This window comes from Vanrija pseudolonga, chromosome 4 (assembly GCF_020906515.1).
Source record: "Vanrija pseudolonga chromosome 4, complete sequence".
Taxonomy (NCBI): Eukaryota; Fungi; Basidiomycota; class Tremellomycetes; order Trichosporonales; family Trichosporonaceae; genus Vanrija; species Vanrija pseudolonga.
Genome location: NC_085852.1, coordinates 1,581,150 through 1,597,397, shown reverse-complemented (window position 1 = coordinate 1,597,397; position 16,248 = coordinate 1,581,150). Strand labels below are relative to the sequence as shown.

The 16,248-nt window shown below is 61.9% G+C and overlaps 6 protein-coding genes across 7 annotated transcripts; 5 read left to right on the top strand and 1 right to left on the bottom strand.

The window, feature by feature from the left end:
* Window positions 1–235: 235 nt before the first annotated feature.
* Window positions 236–1,206, top strand: LOC62_04G005870 (uncharacterized protein). Its single transcript, XM_062772428.1, has 3 exons — window positions 236–383; window positions 437–531; window positions 571–1,206. Exons 1-3 carry the CDS (start codon window positions 261–263, stop codon window positions 1,109–1,111), a joined length of 759 nt encoding a protein of 252 aa, XP_062628412.1. The 5' UTR covers window positions 236–260; the 3' UTR covers window positions 1,112–1,206.
* TVP23 (Golgi apparatus membrane protein TVP23) lies at window positions 1,206–6,396 on the bottom strand (the record flags this gene model as incomplete). Its single annotated transcript, XM_062772427.1, has 16 exons — window positions 1,206–1,479; window positions 1,517–1,648; window positions 1,709–1,779; window positions 1,830–1,926; window positions 1,973–2,124; window positions 2,390–2,611; window positions 2,657–2,775; window positions 2,812–3,293; window positions 3,330–3,397; window positions 3,434–3,732; window positions 3,770–3,859; window positions 3,894–4,625; window positions 4,661–5,511; window positions 5,549–5,646; window positions 5,684–5,786; window positions 5,821–6,396. 16 exons carry the CDS (start codon window positions 6,394–6,396, stop codon window positions 1,213–1,215), a joined length of 4,359 nt encoding a protein of 1,452 aa, XP_062628411.1. The 3' UTR covers window positions 1,206–1,212.
* A 196-nt stretch (window positions 6,397–6,592) lies between these two features.
* Window positions 6,593–7,627, top strand: MED7 (Mediator of RNA polymerase II transcription subunit 7; the record flags this gene model as incomplete). Its single annotated transcript, XM_062772426.1, has 5 exons — window positions 6,593–6,877; window positions 6,921–7,133; window positions 7,174–7,242; window positions 7,289–7,362; window positions 7,416–7,627. 5 exons carry the CDS (start codon window positions 6,593–6,595, stop codon window positions 7,582–7,584), a joined length of 810 nt encoding a protein of 269 aa, XP_062628410.1. The 3' UTR covers window positions 7,585–7,627.
* Window positions 7,628–8,430: 803 nt separating this feature from the next.
* On the top strand, window positions 8,431–10,272 carry rpl13 (60S ribosomal protein L13). The gene is made up of 4 exons (XM_062772425.1): window positions 8,431–8,474; window positions 8,651–8,727; window positions 8,821–8,956; window positions 9,029–10,272. Exons 2-4 carry the CDS (start codon window positions 8,656–8,658, stop codon window positions 9,442–9,444), a joined length of 624 nt encoding a protein of 207 aa, XP_062628409.1. The 5' UTR covers window positions 8,431–8,474; window positions 8,651–8,655; the 3' UTR covers window positions 9,445–10,272.
* Window positions 10,273–10,687: 415 nt separating this feature from the next.
* YHM2 (Citrate/oxoglutarate carrier protein) lies at window positions 10,688–12,294 on the top strand. The gene is made up of 5 exons (XM_062772424.1): window positions 10,688–10,923; window positions 10,990–11,133; window positions 11,250–11,403; window positions 11,499–12,015; window positions 12,076–12,294. The coding sequence occupies exons 1-5, from the start codon at window positions 10,861–10,863 to the stop codon at window positions 12,125–12,127; spliced, it is 930 nt and encodes a 309-aa protein (XP_062628408.1). The 5' UTR covers window positions 10,688–10,860; the 3' UTR covers window positions 12,128–12,294.
* A 458-nt stretch (window positions 12,295–12,752) lies between these two features.
* VTS1_1 (Protein VTS1) lies at window positions 12,753–15,755 on the top strand. 2 transcript variants are annotated; one of them, XM_062772422.1, is made up of 5 exons: window positions 12,753–12,840; window positions 13,332–13,814; window positions 13,855–13,918; window positions 14,014–15,365; window positions 15,422–15,755. In XM_062772422.1, exons 2-5 carry the CDS (start codon window positions 13,371–13,373, stop codon window positions 15,626–15,628), a joined length of 2,067 nt encoding a protein of 688 aa, XP_062628406.1. In that variant the 5' UTR covers window positions 12,753–12,840; window positions 13,332–13,370; the 3' UTR covers window positions 15,629–15,755. The 2 variants fall into 2 exon arrangements, with proteins under 2 accessions (XP_062628406.1, XP_062628407.1); XM_062772423.1 differs by lacking the exon at window positions 12,753–12,840 and having other exon boundaries at window positions 13,234–13,814.
* Window positions 15,756–16,248: the final 493 nt, after the last annotated feature.

Genomic DNA, 16,248 nt, shown 5'->3' with positions numbered 1-16,248 from the left:
GGCGGCGAAGACAAGGGGCCAAGGCTAAGGGACTTGGGGGGAGGAAGCGCGCGCGGCAACAGGCGTCATAGTTTTGGCGGAATAGCATTCCGACCATTAGCATACTCGCCACACGCATTAGGTTTCTTGACCAGCGTGCCCTAATCAACTTGTGTGCCTGAGCCGCAGCACCCAGTTGCCATCATCATCCAAAACCCTCTGTACCCAAAGATTCAACGACCACAACCTCCCACCACTTCGCCGCCACCCACTCACTCCAAATGGCATCAGCATCAACAGAACCCCTCCCCACGGTCACCCTCGACTTTAACAACAAGTCGGGTGGTGCATGGGACGACCGCGAGCTCGTCAACGCGTACGACGCGGCACTGCTCGAGTTTCACGTGGGTTCATATTGTGCCCTTCTTTCTGGCCGCCGACTGACGCCCGCTCCCAGTTGCACAACCCCGGGCCCGGCTCGTGGCTGGACAAGGCGACCGCCGCACTCGCCAAGGGACAGCCTCTTCCCGGTGCCAACGCATTCGACACGGAGTGAGCCACGAGCACATCACTCAGCAGCTAACAGCCCAGGTGGTACTCGGCCTCCAAGCCCCAAGTGACTGCCGCGGCCGCAGCGAGCTCGTCAACGCCAACCCCACGGCAGAACAAGCGCGCGCGCACCTCGCGCCAGGACAACCCGTACACGTCGCAGGCGGGAACGAGCAGGCAAGAGTCGCCGTCGTATAGCCCGCCGTCGCCGGCCGGACCAGAAGACGGCGAGGGCGAGGGAGAGGGCGAGGAGGACGAGGACGAGGGATACGGCCAGTGGCAGGGGTACGACGGCGAGGGAGACGAGTGGGGAGCACCCGAGTATGCCGATCAGGACGACGCGTACGTCTTCCCCCCGCCGCAGGGTGCGTGGGGTGCCGCTGCCGGCAGCCGCGACGAGGCGATCGGGTACGCGCTGCATGCGCAGTATTGGGCCGGGTACTGGATGGGCGTTGCGCGGGCTTCTGGTCCGGGGCAGGGACAGCAAGGTCACCAGGGGCCAGCAGCAGAGGTGCAGGCTGCTGCGCCGCCGCGGCAGTTCAAGCGCGGTCGGGGCAACTTTCCCCAGCAGCTGAAGCGGTAGGCTGTGTGTACAGTAGAGCAGGCAGGGGGCGGGGCGCCGGGCCAGCGCCGCCGACAGTATAGAGAACGGGCCATGCATATGCTAGTTGCGCGCTGCTAGTACTACCTAAAGACGCGTCCGACCGAGTTACGCACGACGCCGCCAAGCACCTGGCCGCCGAGTCCGCCGAGCCCGCCGAGCGCAAAGAGGTTGGAGCTGGCGTTCTGGAAGCGCTTCTGCGCGTCTCTGTCGGCATAGGTGAAGCCGACGACGTTGGAGAGGTTGAACACGAGCGCGAGGAGCACGATGGGGATGAAGCTGATGGAGAAGGAGAAGATGGAGAAGATGAGGAGCGCGATCCAGCCGACCGGGAAGGTGTAGAGCGCGATCTGGCAGCGTTAGCTTGGTCGCCCTCACCCAACCCACCCAGAACATCTTCGAGTCGATGGCGTTGGCGACGTGGCTCGCGTCGCGCGACTCGAACACCCACGAGCTCTCGCCGTCCTCGTCCACCTCGTTCCAGTATCGCAGGCCGACGAGGGTCCGGCCGGCGACGTTCTACGGTGCGACGTTAGCTGCGCACTCCCCCGCCGCCCACACCCAGCCACGCCAACACACCCTCGTGTTCCAGAAGTCGAGCGACAGCAGCACGACGACCAGCACGATCGACAGGACGTAGTCTTTTGTGACTGCGCGTTGTGTCAGTACCTCGCCGCCGCCGCCGCCAGAGCCAACTCACACAGCCCGCACAGCACATACACCGCGATCGCGGCCGAGCGGAAGAAGAAGAGGAAGAAGAGCGCCACGGGGTGGGACGACGCCTTGAGGATGCCCGCCTGGAGCAAGTCAGCCAAGGCAGCACACACGACGACAACGACGCACAATACCGCCCTGCTCGGCGGACGACGCGGTGGTCCCGGGGACCAGGACGACAGGCTCGCGCGCCGCGGCCGGCTTCGGCGCTGTCGACTGCCCGATGTTGCCGGTCGGGTAGGACGACGTCGGGACGTCGTCGTCGGCCTCGATGGTGCCGCCTAGTAGGGGCGCGGAGGAGGACATGTTATTTGGTTGTTGGTGGTGGTGGTTGGGCAATGCGCGACGTTGCCATGTTGTTAACCCGGTGACGTGGGGGCGTAGTCTGCGATGATCGCGTGGAGGTGCCGAGTGGCGGCGGAAGCAGATAGCGTGAGGCTGGCACGGCGGGGTGAGATTGTGGGTGCAACCTCCTGCCTCGCGACAGCTCAGTCCAATGCAATGCTTGCTAGATATGCTAGTATGGCTTCAACTCCTCGCGATCACGCAGATTCTTGTACTCGTAATCGCCGTTGTCAAACTCCTCGATGTCCTCCTCATCCTCGCCCTCCACCACATCCGCCTCGTCATAGTCGCCATCCTCCCAGTACGTCTCGGTCGGCACCCGTGTTCGGATGCCACGCTCAGCCATGAGCTCGGACAGTGCACGCAGCTCGCGCGGAGAGAAGCTCGGACGCAACAACGGGGAGAAGGCCGCAAGATACAGATCTGAACTCGTTAGCAGGTGTTGTAATTCGCGGAGCTTGTACCTACCCTTGCAGCCCCCGATCGCAGCAATCGCTCGGTAGACCAGCGCCTTGGCGGCCGCAGGCTTGCCCATATGCGTCTCAAACTCGATGTACAGCATCCACAGCGCGGCCGAGTGCTTCCCACTGTGTGGTGTCAGAAACGCAATCGGCACCACTTACTTTGTCGAATTGATGGCCCGGTCGAGCGCGCGCCGGACCCGCTCGGCACCTCCACCGCCTTCGTCCCAGAATGTGCGGCTTGATCCCACGCCTTCGGCCCAGACGGACCAGAGGAGACTGACAACCCCACTGTCCTTGCTCGTGAGCTGCGATACCAGTCGCTGGATCCGTCCGTATACTCGTGCCCCCGCCTCGCCCCAGAGGTACAGGCCGAGGAACATGGTGTTGTTCGGGAACGCCTCGATCGCCTGCTCGAGGATGTCGCGGGCAAGTGGGGCCGGGGATGCGTGCTGCGAGGTATGAACATACACGATGCGAATCAGGAGCTGGTAGGCCTCCTCCGCCTGTGGGTGGCCGGTAGGCAGCGACTTGATCAGGCCCAGTAGCAGGCTCCTGACCGCCTCGATGCCATCCATGAGGTAGAAGAACAGGGAGGTGAGTGCCAGGTGGCTTGTAGAATCGGCTGGCTTGGTGGCATAGTACTGGGCATCAGCTATGCTTCCGGCTAGGGAGCTTACCTGTCTGGCCTTAAGTATGGCGACGGCAGATAGCGGTCTGGGGTCATGAGAAGGGTTTGCGGCAACATCTGAGGAGTCAGAAGGCATCGCTTGCTTCCACTCACCCAACTGTCCCAGGTTCTGACCCGCGGCCATGCCGAGTACCTCTACACATCGGGCCTCCTCACCGCTCTCCCACTCCATCTCAGCCCAGGCGGCCCATAGCTCTACCGTGTCGAGCTGTAAGTCGGCCTGGTTGGCACCGGCAACACCGGCGCGCTGCTGGGCAGCTTGAATCGCTGTGACGTACACCTGCCGAGCAGCAGCAAGGTTTCCGCGTTGTCGTTCGAGCCGGGCGTAGCCGTCCCATAAGGCGAGATTGTCCCGGTCGCTGGAAAGGACAGACTTGGCGACCTTGACCGCTCTGTGCGGGTCAGCGTCATCGGGCTAGGACTACCCACGCTTTCGGTGACAGCGCCGCCTCAAAGGCAAACGTCGAGAGTACAAACGACGGGTCGGGCACCAGTGGACGTAACATGGTGAGGCCATTTCTACTCGTCAGCGTGCTCTCCTCTAGCAGCTTACCTTGCGACATCGATGTTGACATGCTCCAGGTCGACGGCAGACAGGTCGCGGAACCAGTCCTTCCCACCAAACAGGGTCCTTCGGTCTGACATCCACGACTTGACGGGCGCGCCGAAGGGCGATGTGAGGGAGCGCGGCTGCTCGGGGTCCATTGGCTCACCGCCGACTGTCTGCCATAGGATCTTCTTGGTGCTCGGGCGGGGCGGCCAGAAGGCGTTCCGCAGGCCGGCGTTCTGGGATATCGCCCATCGGAGGTGGGGGTCGGTACTCGACGGCGAGGATGTGGGCACATCAGCCGGTGTGAATGGCAATCCCAGGAAGTTGAAGAACGCGTAGATGAGCTGTAGCCGTGCGGTCGGTGTCTGCACTGGGAAGAGGAACGGCTCGACATCAGAGAAGAGAATGGTGTGGAACGGGTCGTCCTCCAGCGTGTCGACGACGCGAGCCCGTCCAGGCAAGGGATAGGCCGACTCGGCGTGCCGCTCCGCCTCGAGCCATCGGGTGTATGGGTCCTCGGTGCCGGTCTTTGGGCGGGGCATGCTCGGCTCGGTCAGCACCTCGCCGTCGTCATCGGCAGAGTGGGTCGCCTTCCACCCTTTGCAGCCTGCTTCACCCAAGCGCGGCAGCTCCGAGTCCCAGAAGTACTCAAAGTCCTCGAGCACGCCCCGAAACCAGCGCTGTTGGTCGAACGGTGGCCGAGGGGCACGCAGGTGGTCGGGCTTGAAGAATGTGCTGCGCGTCAGTGCTGCCTGCAGCATGCCACTTACATCTCCATGAGCGCCTGGAAGATGGCCAGCGCGCGCTCGGTGTACCCCGTCTGCTTGAGGAATAGGCAGGCCCGGAGGAGAAGGTACACCTGGTTCTCTTCCCTTGCCTCGCTCGGCGCGTCTTGCTCGCCCGACAACCGCAGCCTGTCAAGACACTCGAGGTACACCTCGACGACCTTGTCCACGCCACCGCCACCCCCAGAGCCGTCGCCTGCCTGGCCGAACCCCTGGCCCTCCCGCCAAGCAATGTACCCGAGGTACAGGGGCATCATGCTCTCCTCCGTCGCACCGCGCTCCGTCAGAGCACGGAGGACGTTGACCCACCGTTCAGTGACCTTGGCCGGTGGCCAGTAGACTGCCGCAGCATCGAGGAACGCCTGGTGGAGGTCCGCCGAGAGGAAGTTGGAGGGGTGTGCTTCAAATGCCCTCGTAAGCATCGCGAGCGTCACCTCAGCGTTTGCGCGCGTCGTTGGCTGCGTCGCTGGGTCGAGGAATGCGCTGGATGCTGCGTCCGGAGCGAGGCGAAGATGCAGCTTCGAGAACTTGATCCATTCGTCCACGTCGTCTGGGTGGGATGCCAGATGCCGCTCGAACTCGACAGTGCGAGACTTCACGTCATCTTCGAGAGTCGACGCGGCGCCAAGAACGGTCTGCAACGCGGTGAACTCGTCCTCGTCGCTCGAGTCTTCTTTCGTAATGGCGCGGTAGGACGGCAGTGTGTCTTCCTCAATTCGGCGGCGCGGCGCACTGTCAAACGGCGTGAAGTTGGACAGCAGGTCACCGTCAGCCTCCGCTGGCCGGAGGAGGATACGCGCCTGCGATGCCGTCTGCCGGGTCGAGTACCGCGGTATCTGGGGTCAGCTCGCTCTTCCAAAGGGCCAAGCTTACATATGGCCGGCCGAGCCGCGCAACCTCGATGCCCTTCTGTGTCCTGTCGCGCGAGTGCACAATGCGAATCCCGTCTGAGAGACCAAGTACTCGCCCTCCTGGAGAGTTAGCAGGTCAGCGAACAGCATAACTCACGGCCATCGCGGTAGTACCGTGGTGCGGAGGAGGACGACGAGACGGCGTACTGGATAACGCTCTTATCGCCGGCCGTATCGATAAAGAACTCCTTGGACGGGGTCTGAGGTCAGTTGGGGCCAATAACGACAACTTACTCGTTCGTCCTTCGCCTTGCTTGAGCTCTCGTACCACGCCCCGGCGTCGTCCTTCTTCTCCCTTGAGCCCCTGTCGTCCTTCTTGACCAGGTCGTACGCCAGCTCGCGTTCACGCTCGCGCTTCCTCTCCTTCCTCCTCTCTTCCCTATTCCGGTCGTCATCATGTCCACGGTCGCGGTGTCGGTCACGTTCGCGATCCCGATCTCGTGGTCGTTCTCGATCTCGCTCTCGTTCCCGGCTACTCCGCCGCGAGCGATGCGCGTCTCGTTCCCTGTGGCGGTCTCGATCTCTCCGCTTGTCTCGCTCGCGGTCGCGTTCGCCATCACGGTCACGGTCCCGCTCACGCTCGCGCTCGCGATCTCGATCTCGTGGCAGATGACCCGACTCGTCGTCCCGTGGCCGCTTCCTCCGCTCGCGATCGTCGCGTTCCCGGCCTTCCTTGCCGCCACCGAGGTCGAGGTCGGGGAACGACGAGAACGACGACGCCGGCGCCGGGGCGCTCGCCTTGCCCTCCTCCTTGCCTGCCGAGAGTCCGGGCAGGTCCGGAAAGGAGAGGAACGCCTGCGGTGCTGCCATTCCGGCGTAGAGTGTCGATTCTGATTGTTATTGCGTCAAGTGTCCTTCCTCCACCTCTTGAGATCGTATTGAACCTCGCGGGACCAAATTCCACACAAACGTCACCGACGACTGACCTCCACACTCTGCGAACAACAAGAGTTCAGTTGTTGCTCCTTCCTTCGCTCCTCTACTCTACTCACAGCAACAGAATACCATGGCCGAGGCAGGCGTGCCCATTACCAACACTCTCTTCCCCCCGCCGCCGGGCTACTACAAGGCGTTCACGCCCGCGGCGCTCGAGCGCCTCGCCGAGCTCGAGGGCGGCAAGGTCGCCGACAATGGCGACGCCGCGCCGGGTGATGATGTCGAGATCTCAGAGTCGGCTGCGGCCCCTGCAGAACCGGGAGAGCTCGAGGCGCTCGAGACCTCGTTGAAACCACCACGCGCCGACTGGGTGCTCGAGGACGGGCGGTGGATGCTCTTTGGGCAGATGTACACTGTGAGCTTTGGGACCGTGTGCATCCTTCAAGCTGACGCGCCAGGCCAAGCCACATATCGCTACGGCGCGTGAGATAGGCCTCCCAGCGCTCGTGTCAGACCCAGTATCGACGGGCGGCGATGCTGAGCGCGCGGCACTGCCCGCCCTCCTCCAGAGCTTCCTCCACACCCTTGTGGCGCTACTCGACGTGTTGACCGGCACGGCGCGTATTCCTGGCGAGCTCGAGCTCACTGGCCGCGCGAGTGAAGGCGATCAGGTGGGTTACATGCACTGCGAATACGTGCTAACCCGCGCAGTACATCCAGCATCTCAGTAACCTCGCGGCGACGATGATGGTCTCGGCAAACCAGCTCCGCGGTGTACAGGTCAGTTGCCTCAATCGGTGTGATGTGTAACTGACACTTCTTGCAGGCTGAAGCCACTCTTGTCATGCTCATGGAGAAGCAGCTCGCCGAGAGGCGTGACCAGACGACTAAGTTGAGGGCGTGAGTGTGCTCAGTTGTCCGGATTATCGCGCGCTGCAACTGACATGCACCAGTAAATGCCGTGAGGTCGCTGCCACGATCGAGAGATTAAAGAAGGAAGCGGCTGGTCTGACAGGAGCGGACGAGGCTGACCCGGTCGAGGTCGAGGTCGCGGTCGAAACCGAAGCCGAGCCAGCAGAGGAGGCAGAAGACGCAGACGACCTCATCGAGGTCGACGCCTAGTGATTAGTTGGGAGTAGCCCAGTAGTCGATACCCTGCACATGCATACCACTTGTTTATGATATTGGTCGAGGTGGGGAGGGACAACTTGTTGGCATGCTTTGGGAACATCCCACCCATCCACCCAGCCAGGCGCCCAGATCAACGTTGTTTGAATGACAGCCAGGTTCGAGTCCGCCACCCAAGCAGCCACAAGCCGAGAGATGCGGGCCGCATCACACCGGCCCTTGCCAGAATTGACCTACTACCGGCTCCAACCCCATCCCACCTCCCATCCTCAACGTCCGTCCCACAGCGCAGCTCTCTCAATCCCATGCCATGCCATTCATCGCACCGGTCGCGCGTCGCGACTAAACTGTCAAACAAGGCTTGGACCCCCTACCACCGTGAAAGTAGGCGGTCCACCCAAAACCCGTCTGCGAGCCGTAGCTCATCCGTCTCTTCTACATTATGACGGCCCAAACGCCAGGTGCTCCATCGACCCCGCAAGCGGGAGAGGTGCGGCGGCGCGTGGGTGCTTTTGAGTAGATTTAAAATGCGTTTGTTGGAGATCAAGAACTGCAGGTTGTTGCGTTTATGAGCAGGCGCTGGGTGCCGGCCGGGGTGCGAGCAACAGAACGAAGATTTCAAGCCACGTGGTAATTGACGTGTTAATTCATTATCACTTTCCAAAACGCCACAAGACATTTCTCGCCGGAGTTTGGCGGAAATTTGGCCATGAGCATTTCGACACTCTGGCTGCTGGGTGCAGTCCTGCGCCTGGGCTGGGCTGGGAGGCGACTGCAGGCTGCTGCAACCACTGGACCACCACCACCACCGCGGCGGGAACGCACCACCACTTGCCATCTCGACGACCTCACGATCTTGTTCTAGCTATCCAGCAAGAAAGGAGGTTAGTAGAGACCCAACAGCCGACATCGACTCGTAGCGCTGACAACGTCTTCCTCATCGTCGCCCACTCCGCCTCCCCGTCTCAATCTGCACATTTGCGACTCGTCTGCTCGCCGTCGAAATTGTCCACAACCCGCCAACTTTTGTGTCGACGTTGAACCCATCACCCACCAACAGCAAAAATGGTCAAGCACAACAACCAGCTCCCCGGCAACCACTTCCACAAGGACTGGCAGAGGCGGGTCAAGACCTGGGTGCGTGGACGAGAGCGTCGGCGGCTGCACAAGGGGTGTCGCCGCGCACGAAGATTTGAGGTTTTGGGTCACGTCGTCTGACACTCTCCACAGTTCGACCAGCCCGGCAAGAAGAAGTCTCGCCGTGTCGCTCGTTCCAAGAAGGCCCTCGCCTCGGGTGCCGCCCCCCTCCAGCGCCTCCGCCCCGCTGTCCGCTGCCCCACCCAGCGCTACAACATCCGCATCCGTGGTGCGTAAAGATTTGAGCGAGGAAGGAGGGCGACGACGAGGGACAAGGACATGGAACTGACAATGCTCACAGAGGGCCGTGGCTTCACCATCTCGGAGCTCAAGCTCGCCGGCATCCGCAAGAAGGAGGCCAAGGGTCTCGGCATTGTTGTCGACCACCGCCGCCGCTCCAAGTCGGAGGAGGGCCAGACCCTCAACGTCGAGCGCCTGAAGGCCTACCGCCAGCGCCTCGTCGTCTTCCCCCGCGTCCACGGCAAGCCCAAGGCCGGCGACGCCCAGGGCGAGGACCTCACCGCCCACATCACCCGCGACCTCCCTGCCCTCCCCGCCTCGTACAAGGCCGAGGCCCCCCGCGCCATCACCGCCGAGGAGAAGGAGTTCGAGGCCTTCCGCACCCTCCGTGTCGCCCGCTCGGACGCCCGCAACGCTGGCAAGCGTGCCAAGCGCGCCGCCGAGAAGAAGGCTGCCGCCGAGGAGGCCAAGAAGTAAAACACTCATTTGCGACTTGGTTTCTTATAGGGCGCTGGAGCTGTGTATTCTTATGCCGGGATGCACCTTACATGACCGGATCCGTGACGGGCCGGAGGCTATACAACTGGTGTGTGAGGTGGTGGGTTGATATGGAGGGGTGAGCTGCAAGTCTGTGGAGGCACTGAGGATGGCTGGAGGTGGCGGCTTGCTGGGGTTGGCTTGCAAGTCAGCCTCGTCCACTTGCTTTTGGCGTTTGCTCGCTCTGAGCGACGCGCTGACCCACTGCGTGAGGGCAACTTGGTGTTTCCAATCGCCTTTGAGATCCGCTGGCTCATGTCCGCCGCCCTCTTACTGAGACGTTGGCAGGTGGCGGTGGTGACAGACTGGCAGGTAGTGAGGGTAGCACTCGCACTGACATTGGAGCACGAGGACACTGATGAGCTCGGCGTCGAGGCTTAGGTGTCGGCGACAGTGAATCGGCGTTCTAGATGTAGGCGCTGGAGGGGCCAGTCTGCCTGTGCCAGATGCCTCTCGGGACGTTGTTATCAGAGTCAGTCACGTCGGCCATGGCACGGGGAAGGTCGGCTTGGACGAGGTAGCTTGATGGGTGACTACAAAGGCGCCTGACGCTGCTGGGTACCGTCAAGTGCAGTCACGCACGACCAAGCCAGTCCTCAACGACACATGTTTGATCAACAATGGCCTGCATATGCCAAAGGCAGCTTTATGGCTTAATCTCAAGCTCCTCCTCGTGGCTGTGAGTGACCGTGACCGTGACCGCGGACACGGCTGTCCGTGATTAGGGCCAGGCATGTGATTCGGGCTTTGGCGGCAGCAGAATGCGACGGTCATCTACCGCGGACTTCCTTGTCGCAGGGTTTGACGGAATACTAAGGAACGGCAGGCAACTCGAGCATCGCATCCCCATTAGAACGGCAACTCATGGCTGGGGATAGGGCGACTGTGTGCAATGCGCCGCCGCGCTTAGAGATTGACGAGGGCCACAGGGAGGGAGTCGATATGGTCACGGAAGTAAAATTTCGGTTTGCTGGTGATTGTCCTGTGCTGGGTGGGAACTGGCAGCCCAGGTTGTCGGCGTGTAGAACTGGCCTGGCTGGCTGGCCGTTCCCCAGGCAGCCAGGCGTCACATCTTCCCTGAATCTGAGCTGGCCCCCGCCCCACGCTTGCTGCAGTTGGGGATGATAGCCACGATTGACTCGCGGAGGCGAGCCAGTCGTGTCATGTATAAATACTAGTCACTGACGGCAACCGTGCTTCTTCTTCTTCCTTAGACACCCACTCTGCGCGCGTCTATACCCAAGCTCTTAGCAGCTAACTCTCTCTGCCCGACTCTTATTTCGTCTGCCTCTCTCTCCACTTCCACTGTATTTGTCACTCTCCCCACACACCACGTAATAATCAACAACATTCACAATGGCTCCTGCTGAGAAGGGCTTCTCCTGGTCCAACATCGCCGTTGGCGCGACCATGAACATGGTGCGTTTGTCAGCATTCTCTCAACCGCTGGCAGAACGTCGCGTGACTGTACTAACCACCCTCCAGTTCGAGGTCACCACCCTCGGCCAGCCGCTCGAGGTCCTCAAGACACAGATGGCCGCCAACCGTACCCAGTCTATGGCGCAGGCGATCAAGACTGTCTGGTCGCGCGGTGGCATCAAGGGCTTTTACCAGGGCCTCATCCCATGGGTGTGTAGAACTGTGGCTCCCGGACGTCGTCGGCAACTGGCTGCTCTTGCTGCTGGAAACCGACGACGGAACAATACGCGCTAGCCCCTTACTCGGGTACTGACACAACCGTGCAGGCATGGATCGAGGCATCCACTAAGGGAGCAGTCCTCATCTTCACCTCGTCGGAAATCGAAAAGTACACGATCGACAAGCTCGCCGTGTCGCCTGCGGTTGCGGGTATGCTCGGCGGTATCGGCGGTGGTGTCGCCCAGGCCTACGCCACTATGGGTACGTTTGTCAACAGCTCGGTTGGAGCGCTACAACGCGCGCGCGCGCGGCGCCGCGTGCGGAGCACCATCGCACCAGCTAACACACCCTGACAGGCTTCTGCACCTGCATGAAGACGGTCGAGATCACCCGCCACAAGCAGATGGAGTCTGGCGCAAAGCCCGAGTCAACCTTCAAGGTCTTCATGGACATTTACAAGCGCGAGGGCATCAAGGGCATCAACAAGGGTGTCAACGCCGTCGCCGTCCGCCAGGCCACCAACTGGGGCTCGCGTATGGGTTTCGCCCGTCTCGGTGAGAGCCTGATCCGCAAGACCAAGGGCCTCAAGGAGGACGAGAAGCTCTCGGCCTTTGACAAGATCCTCTCGTCGTCCATCGGTGGTGCTCTTGCTACCTGGAACCAGCCCATTGAGGTCGTCCGTGTCGAGATGCAGTCAGCCATCAAGAACCCCGACCCCAACGCGCCCACCAAGAAGACGATTGGCAACACGCTCAAGTACATCTACGAGAAGAACGGCATCAAGGGCCTGTACCGTGGTGTCTCGCCCCGTATCGGCCTCGGCATCTGGCAGACTGTCTGCATGGTCTCGTTTGCCGACTACGTCAAGGCATTGTGAGTTTTTTTTTGTTTGCTGCTCGAGGGTTTGTGACTCGTCCTGACGCTCGTGCCCAGCATTGCCGGCGCCCCTCTCGGCTCGACCGAGGTGCCCAAGCCTCTCAAGTAAAACTGTAAAACAGAGCTTGATTGTGAGCTCGAATAGAGAGAAGTGAGACAGACATAAGGACCTGGAGTTCCACTGCGCGCTCGTCATAGAGGGATATTACAATGCTGCGTCATGAGCAACGGCGTGTTATAGAATAAGGCATGGATGCAAGACGAATCGGGACATTGTCGTTGTTGGAGTAAAGCGTGATGACCTCATGCTCGTGAGGGATATGCTCTAGGCTAGGCTCGGAGTGGACCACAAGTGGACTTTACGGGAAGGCAAAAGAGGAACGAGTGTGATGGGTGTCATGCTCGCTGGTGGAGTGGCCACCACCCCAAGACGCCAGACGGGATCAGCTCTAAGTGCCTTTGGAATCGTGGGTTACCCTGGGCCAAGGCAAGCATTTTCAAGTGTCACTGGGTTGAGGAGTCAGGGTTTGGGCCCATTTTGTCCAAGTGAGGTGAGCCTTGACGCGCGGAGTCTGAAGTCGCAGGAGGGTCGTCGCGCTACCAGTTCTGGGCAGCTGCAGCTACAGTGAGCTGTGACCGGGTCACGCGTCTGCCTCGTCGTCCCCCTCGTCCCCCTCCCTACCCACCCACCCCACGTACCCACGTCTCATCTCAACCCATAACGCTCCTTGACACATCGTCGTCCCCAGTCAATAATCTCTCTATCACCAACTACCCCACCTTCCTTTCTTTCAAACTTCTCCACCTGTCCTCATATACGAGGTGAGTAAGAAGCACACCTGTTGCCCGGGAGGCCTTTGCGACGACGCCGCCGCCGCCGCCGCCCGCCCAACCAGTGGCCACCCACCCACCCACTGCGGCGTCTCGGGACAAAGGCGCTGGCGCGCGCGCGCGTCACCCGCCAGCCCAAGGCCAGTGCACGCCGAGGGACGTTGGGTCCTGCGCCGGAGGGCTCGTGCGTCGCCAGCTCGACCTTTGGGCCACACGGCGCTGCGCGGCCAAGCGCGTGCGCGCGCGCGCGCGCGCGTGTCGTCGACACTGCGCAACCCGCGGCCACCACCCCAAACTGGCAACTGGCTGGCACACCTCGTCCCCCATGCCACGACGAGAACAATACCGTGTCGGACACTTTATTGCTGCTTCCCAGATCCCACACTCATCTTCCACATCACCAACAACATCCCATCTCTTCACCACCCACCCTATTCCTTCACTTGGCTAAACACACGCTCACACCGCGCCCGTTCCCACAGGTCCCCGGCTGGTCCGTACCCAACAAACCCCCTTTCACAATGGCCTCGTCGACCCTCCGCCCTCACCGTAGCCCGTCTCCCTCGCCGACGGCGCCGGCGCCACCCATCAACCCGGCCAACCCGGCCAAGCTGACCCGCCAGTCCCTTGGCCCGCCCACAACGTCGAGCAGTGCTGCGGCGCGCGGGTTCGGCCTCGGCCCCAGTGCCAACATTGCCTCGTCGCCCGGCGGCAGCTCGTCTGGTCTGAGCCAGCCTCGCCATGTATCGAGCTCGGTCGTCGGAGGTCTTGGGTCCATGGGCGCCCAGCGCGACTCGCTCTCCCCCCGCCCCAGCATCGGTACCGGCCGCGCCGTGTCCGGTGGTGCTGGTCGTCCGTCCTCCGAGTTCCTGCCTACCGGCGCGGCACGTGAGGCCGCACGCACCCCCGAAGCCGAGCAGATTGACCAGTGGTTCAAGCATCTGGCGTCGTGGGAGGCCACTCTGGTACGTCAAAAGTGCATAGTGCCGACGGCTGACACGCCAGGAGGAGATGGCTGCCGCGAGCACGGACCAGAACTTTACCGAGGAGTTGGGAGCGATTGAGCAGTGTGAGTGGTTGATACCCCGCCGCCACCCAGCCCGACGACGGGCAGCAAGGGGAAACGAACCAGAGCTGGGCGCAATGTAGGCTGACGGCGTGCAGGGTTCCGTGTCCTCAGTGAGGCTGAGCGTACTGCCGCCCTTTACTCGCTTCTTCAGCACTCGACGCCAGTGCAGATTCGCTTCTTCCTCAGTGTGCTTCAGCACATGGCGCAGGCGGATCCCATGACGGCCATGCTCTCGCCTTCGCCCGCCGGTGTTACGGCCGGCATGGAGTCGAAGCTCGCCGGGATGGGCCTCAAGTCGCCTTCGGCTGGTGGCGGCTCGGGCTTCACTGGATCGCCCACTGGCAACCACTACCTTGCACCCGAGTCGGCGTTTGACCCCAACGCAAACAAGGCCAAGTCGCTGCGTACCAACCGCATCAGCGCCCCGGGAACCCTTATCTCGACCGAGGCACGCTGGTCGAGCCAGCTTGACCAGGTCATGGAGCGCGGCCCGTCGCCCGGCCTCGACGAGGCCAGCGTTCGCTCCCGCTCGCCGCAGCCCGACATTCGCCCCAAGAGCACAGACTTTACCGGTGGTTCGGGCCACGAGCCGTCGGGCTACTCTCGCTCGACGACTCCGCGCTTGAGCGTTGGCCCCGGTGGCCTCGGCCTCGGCCTCCCCTCTGGTGTTGAGGCCTCGCCTATCAACCCCAGTTCGCCGCTTGTCAACTCTGGCAACTGGGCCTCGATGGTCAACACGCCGCTCGCGCCCATGTTCAACGACGGTGGCAAGGAGAACCTCAGCTCGACCGCCATGTCCCTTGCCAGTCTCCAGCTGGCTGCTGGTGCTGCCACCGCCGCGAACCGTGTTCAGCTTGACGATGCTCGCAAGTACCGCCGTGCTCCCAGCGCTACCAGCAGCACTGGTAACAGCCGCAACGTCTCTGGCGCGTCGTACGGTGGTGACGATGATGGAAGCACGTCGCCGTTCCCTGGCAACGGCGCTTTTGGCGGCTGGAACGCTGGCTCGCGCTCCGGTGGCGACTTTGGCAGCCTTGGTCTCGGTGACCCTGCCGCTCTTGCCAACCTGAGCATGAACCTCGCCAATGTCAACCTGGGTGGCCTCAACCCTCTTACGCCTAATGCTGTTCAGATGCTCGCCCTCGCCCAGGCTCAGGCGCAGGCGCAAGCTGCCCAGCTCTCTCAGGCCGCCCAAGCTGCTCAGCTTGGTGGCTACGGCTACCCTGGTGGCAGCAGTCTCAACGCTCCTCGTGGCGGCAACCGCATTCCTTCGTCTGGTCGCCGCAGCCCACTTCCTGGTGGCAAGGCCGGCTCGCCTGGTCCTCAGGCCGCTCCTCAGCAGGGCGGTGGCGGTGCCGGCGGTGGTGCTGGTGTGGCTGGTCCCGACGATGTCGACCCCAAGGTCCTCGAGGACGTGTCAACATGGCTCCGTGTTCTCAGGCTTCACGTAAGTGCTCGTGCCAACTCGTGTGCCAAGCAGGCGGCCTTTGCTGACATGTCCAGAAATACACTTCCAACTTTGAGCGTTCCAACTGGCACGAGATGACTGTCATGACCGACCAGGACCTGCAGGACAAGGGTGTCGCCGCTCAGGGCGCGCGCTCCAAGTTCCTCAAGGTGTTCTACAATGTGCGCACAAAGTACGACATCCCCCACCCGCCTGGCCAGGAGGAGTACGCGCCTGGTGCCGGAGGCAAGGACGAGAAGTAGTCGCGATCATTTGGCCATTGCCATTGCATTTGGAAAAGAGGACGAGCCATCGAAGATTATACCTATGGATACCCGGCGAGCGTAGAGTGGTGGTAATTGGATGTGTTATGCATGCGAATGAGCATTGCGCGCGGGGCTGGTGCGCCGTGGTGACTGGGCCCTGCTCACTGTGCCTTCTTGTTGCCAGTTTGTCACTCGAGCAAGGGCGGTGAGCTGAGCGTGCGCGAGTGTGCCGTGTACCAGCGTGTGACTGACGAGAAGCAGACGAGGGGCACACGAGGGGGCGCACGAGAGAAGCTCAGACAGAGGACCGTGCGCGCCGAGTGCGTCAGCGGCGGGGTGCGAACACGCCGAGTGAGTCAACAAACTTGAGACTACACCTTCCTCGCCCACCACCGAATGCGTCTGAGTGTCAAGAATGCATGATGTCCAAGTACAACAACAAAGTGAAGAGAGGGGGGAAGAAATCTAGGCTCGGAGAGCCATAAAAGTGTGAAGAGCCACCACGACCCAGAGTAGTCCTGATCGAGTTAATCCCCTGCTGCGACCAGCAGTTGCTCTTGCGAGCAGGATTGTCACCAAATTGCACTAAAGTCTCTGTGCCCGGATTCCCGAGGGAA

Coding starts and splice junctions, on each gene's coding strand:
- YHM2 (XM_062772424.1), top strand. CDS start 10,861: ATGGCTCCTGCTGAGAAGGGCTTCTCCTGGTCCAACATCGCCGTTGGC. Junction 11,134..11,249: donor ACCAGGGCCTCATCCCATGG/GTGTGTAGAACT, acceptor ACAACCGTGCAG/GCATGGATCGAGGCATCCAC. Junction 12,016..12,075: donor GCCGACTACGTCAAGGCATT/GTGAGTTTTTTT, acceptor GCTCGTGCCCAG/CATTGCCGGCGCCCCTCTCG.
- LOC62_04G005870 (XM_062772428.1), top strand. CDS start 261: ATGGCATCAGCATCAACAGAACCCCTCCCCACGGTCACCCTCGACTTT. Junction 384..436: donor CGGCACTGCTCGAGTTTCAC/GTGGGTTCATAT, acceptor GCCCGCTCCCAG/TTGCACAACCCCGGGCCCGG. Junction 532..570: donor GCCAACGCATTCGACACGGA/GTGAGCCACGAG, acceptor CTAACAGCCCAG/GTGGTACTCGGCCTCCAAGC.
- rpl13 (XM_062772425.1), top strand. CDS start 8,656: ATGGTCAAGCACAACAACCAGCTCCCCGGCAACCACTTCCACAAGGAC. Junction 8,728..8,820: donor AGAGGCGGGTCAAGACCTGG/GTGCGTGGACGA, acceptor CACTCTCCACAG/TTCGACCAGCCCGGCAAGAA. Junction 8,957..9,028: donor CTACAACATCCGCATCCGTG/GTGCGTAAAGAT, acceptor CAATGCTCACAG/AGGGCCGTGGCTTCACCATC.
- VTS1_1 (XM_062772422.1), top strand. CDS start 13,371: ATGGCCTCGTCGACCCTCCGCCCTCACCGTAGCCCGTCTCCCTCGCCG. Junction 13,815..13,854: donor CGTCGTGGGAGGCCACTCTG/GTACGTCAAAAG, acceptor CTGACACGCCAG/GAGGAGATGGCTGCCGCGAG. Junction 15,366..15,421: donor TCCGTGTTCTCAGGCTTCAC/GTAAGTGCTCGT, acceptor TGACATGTCCAG/AAATACACTTCCAACTTTGA.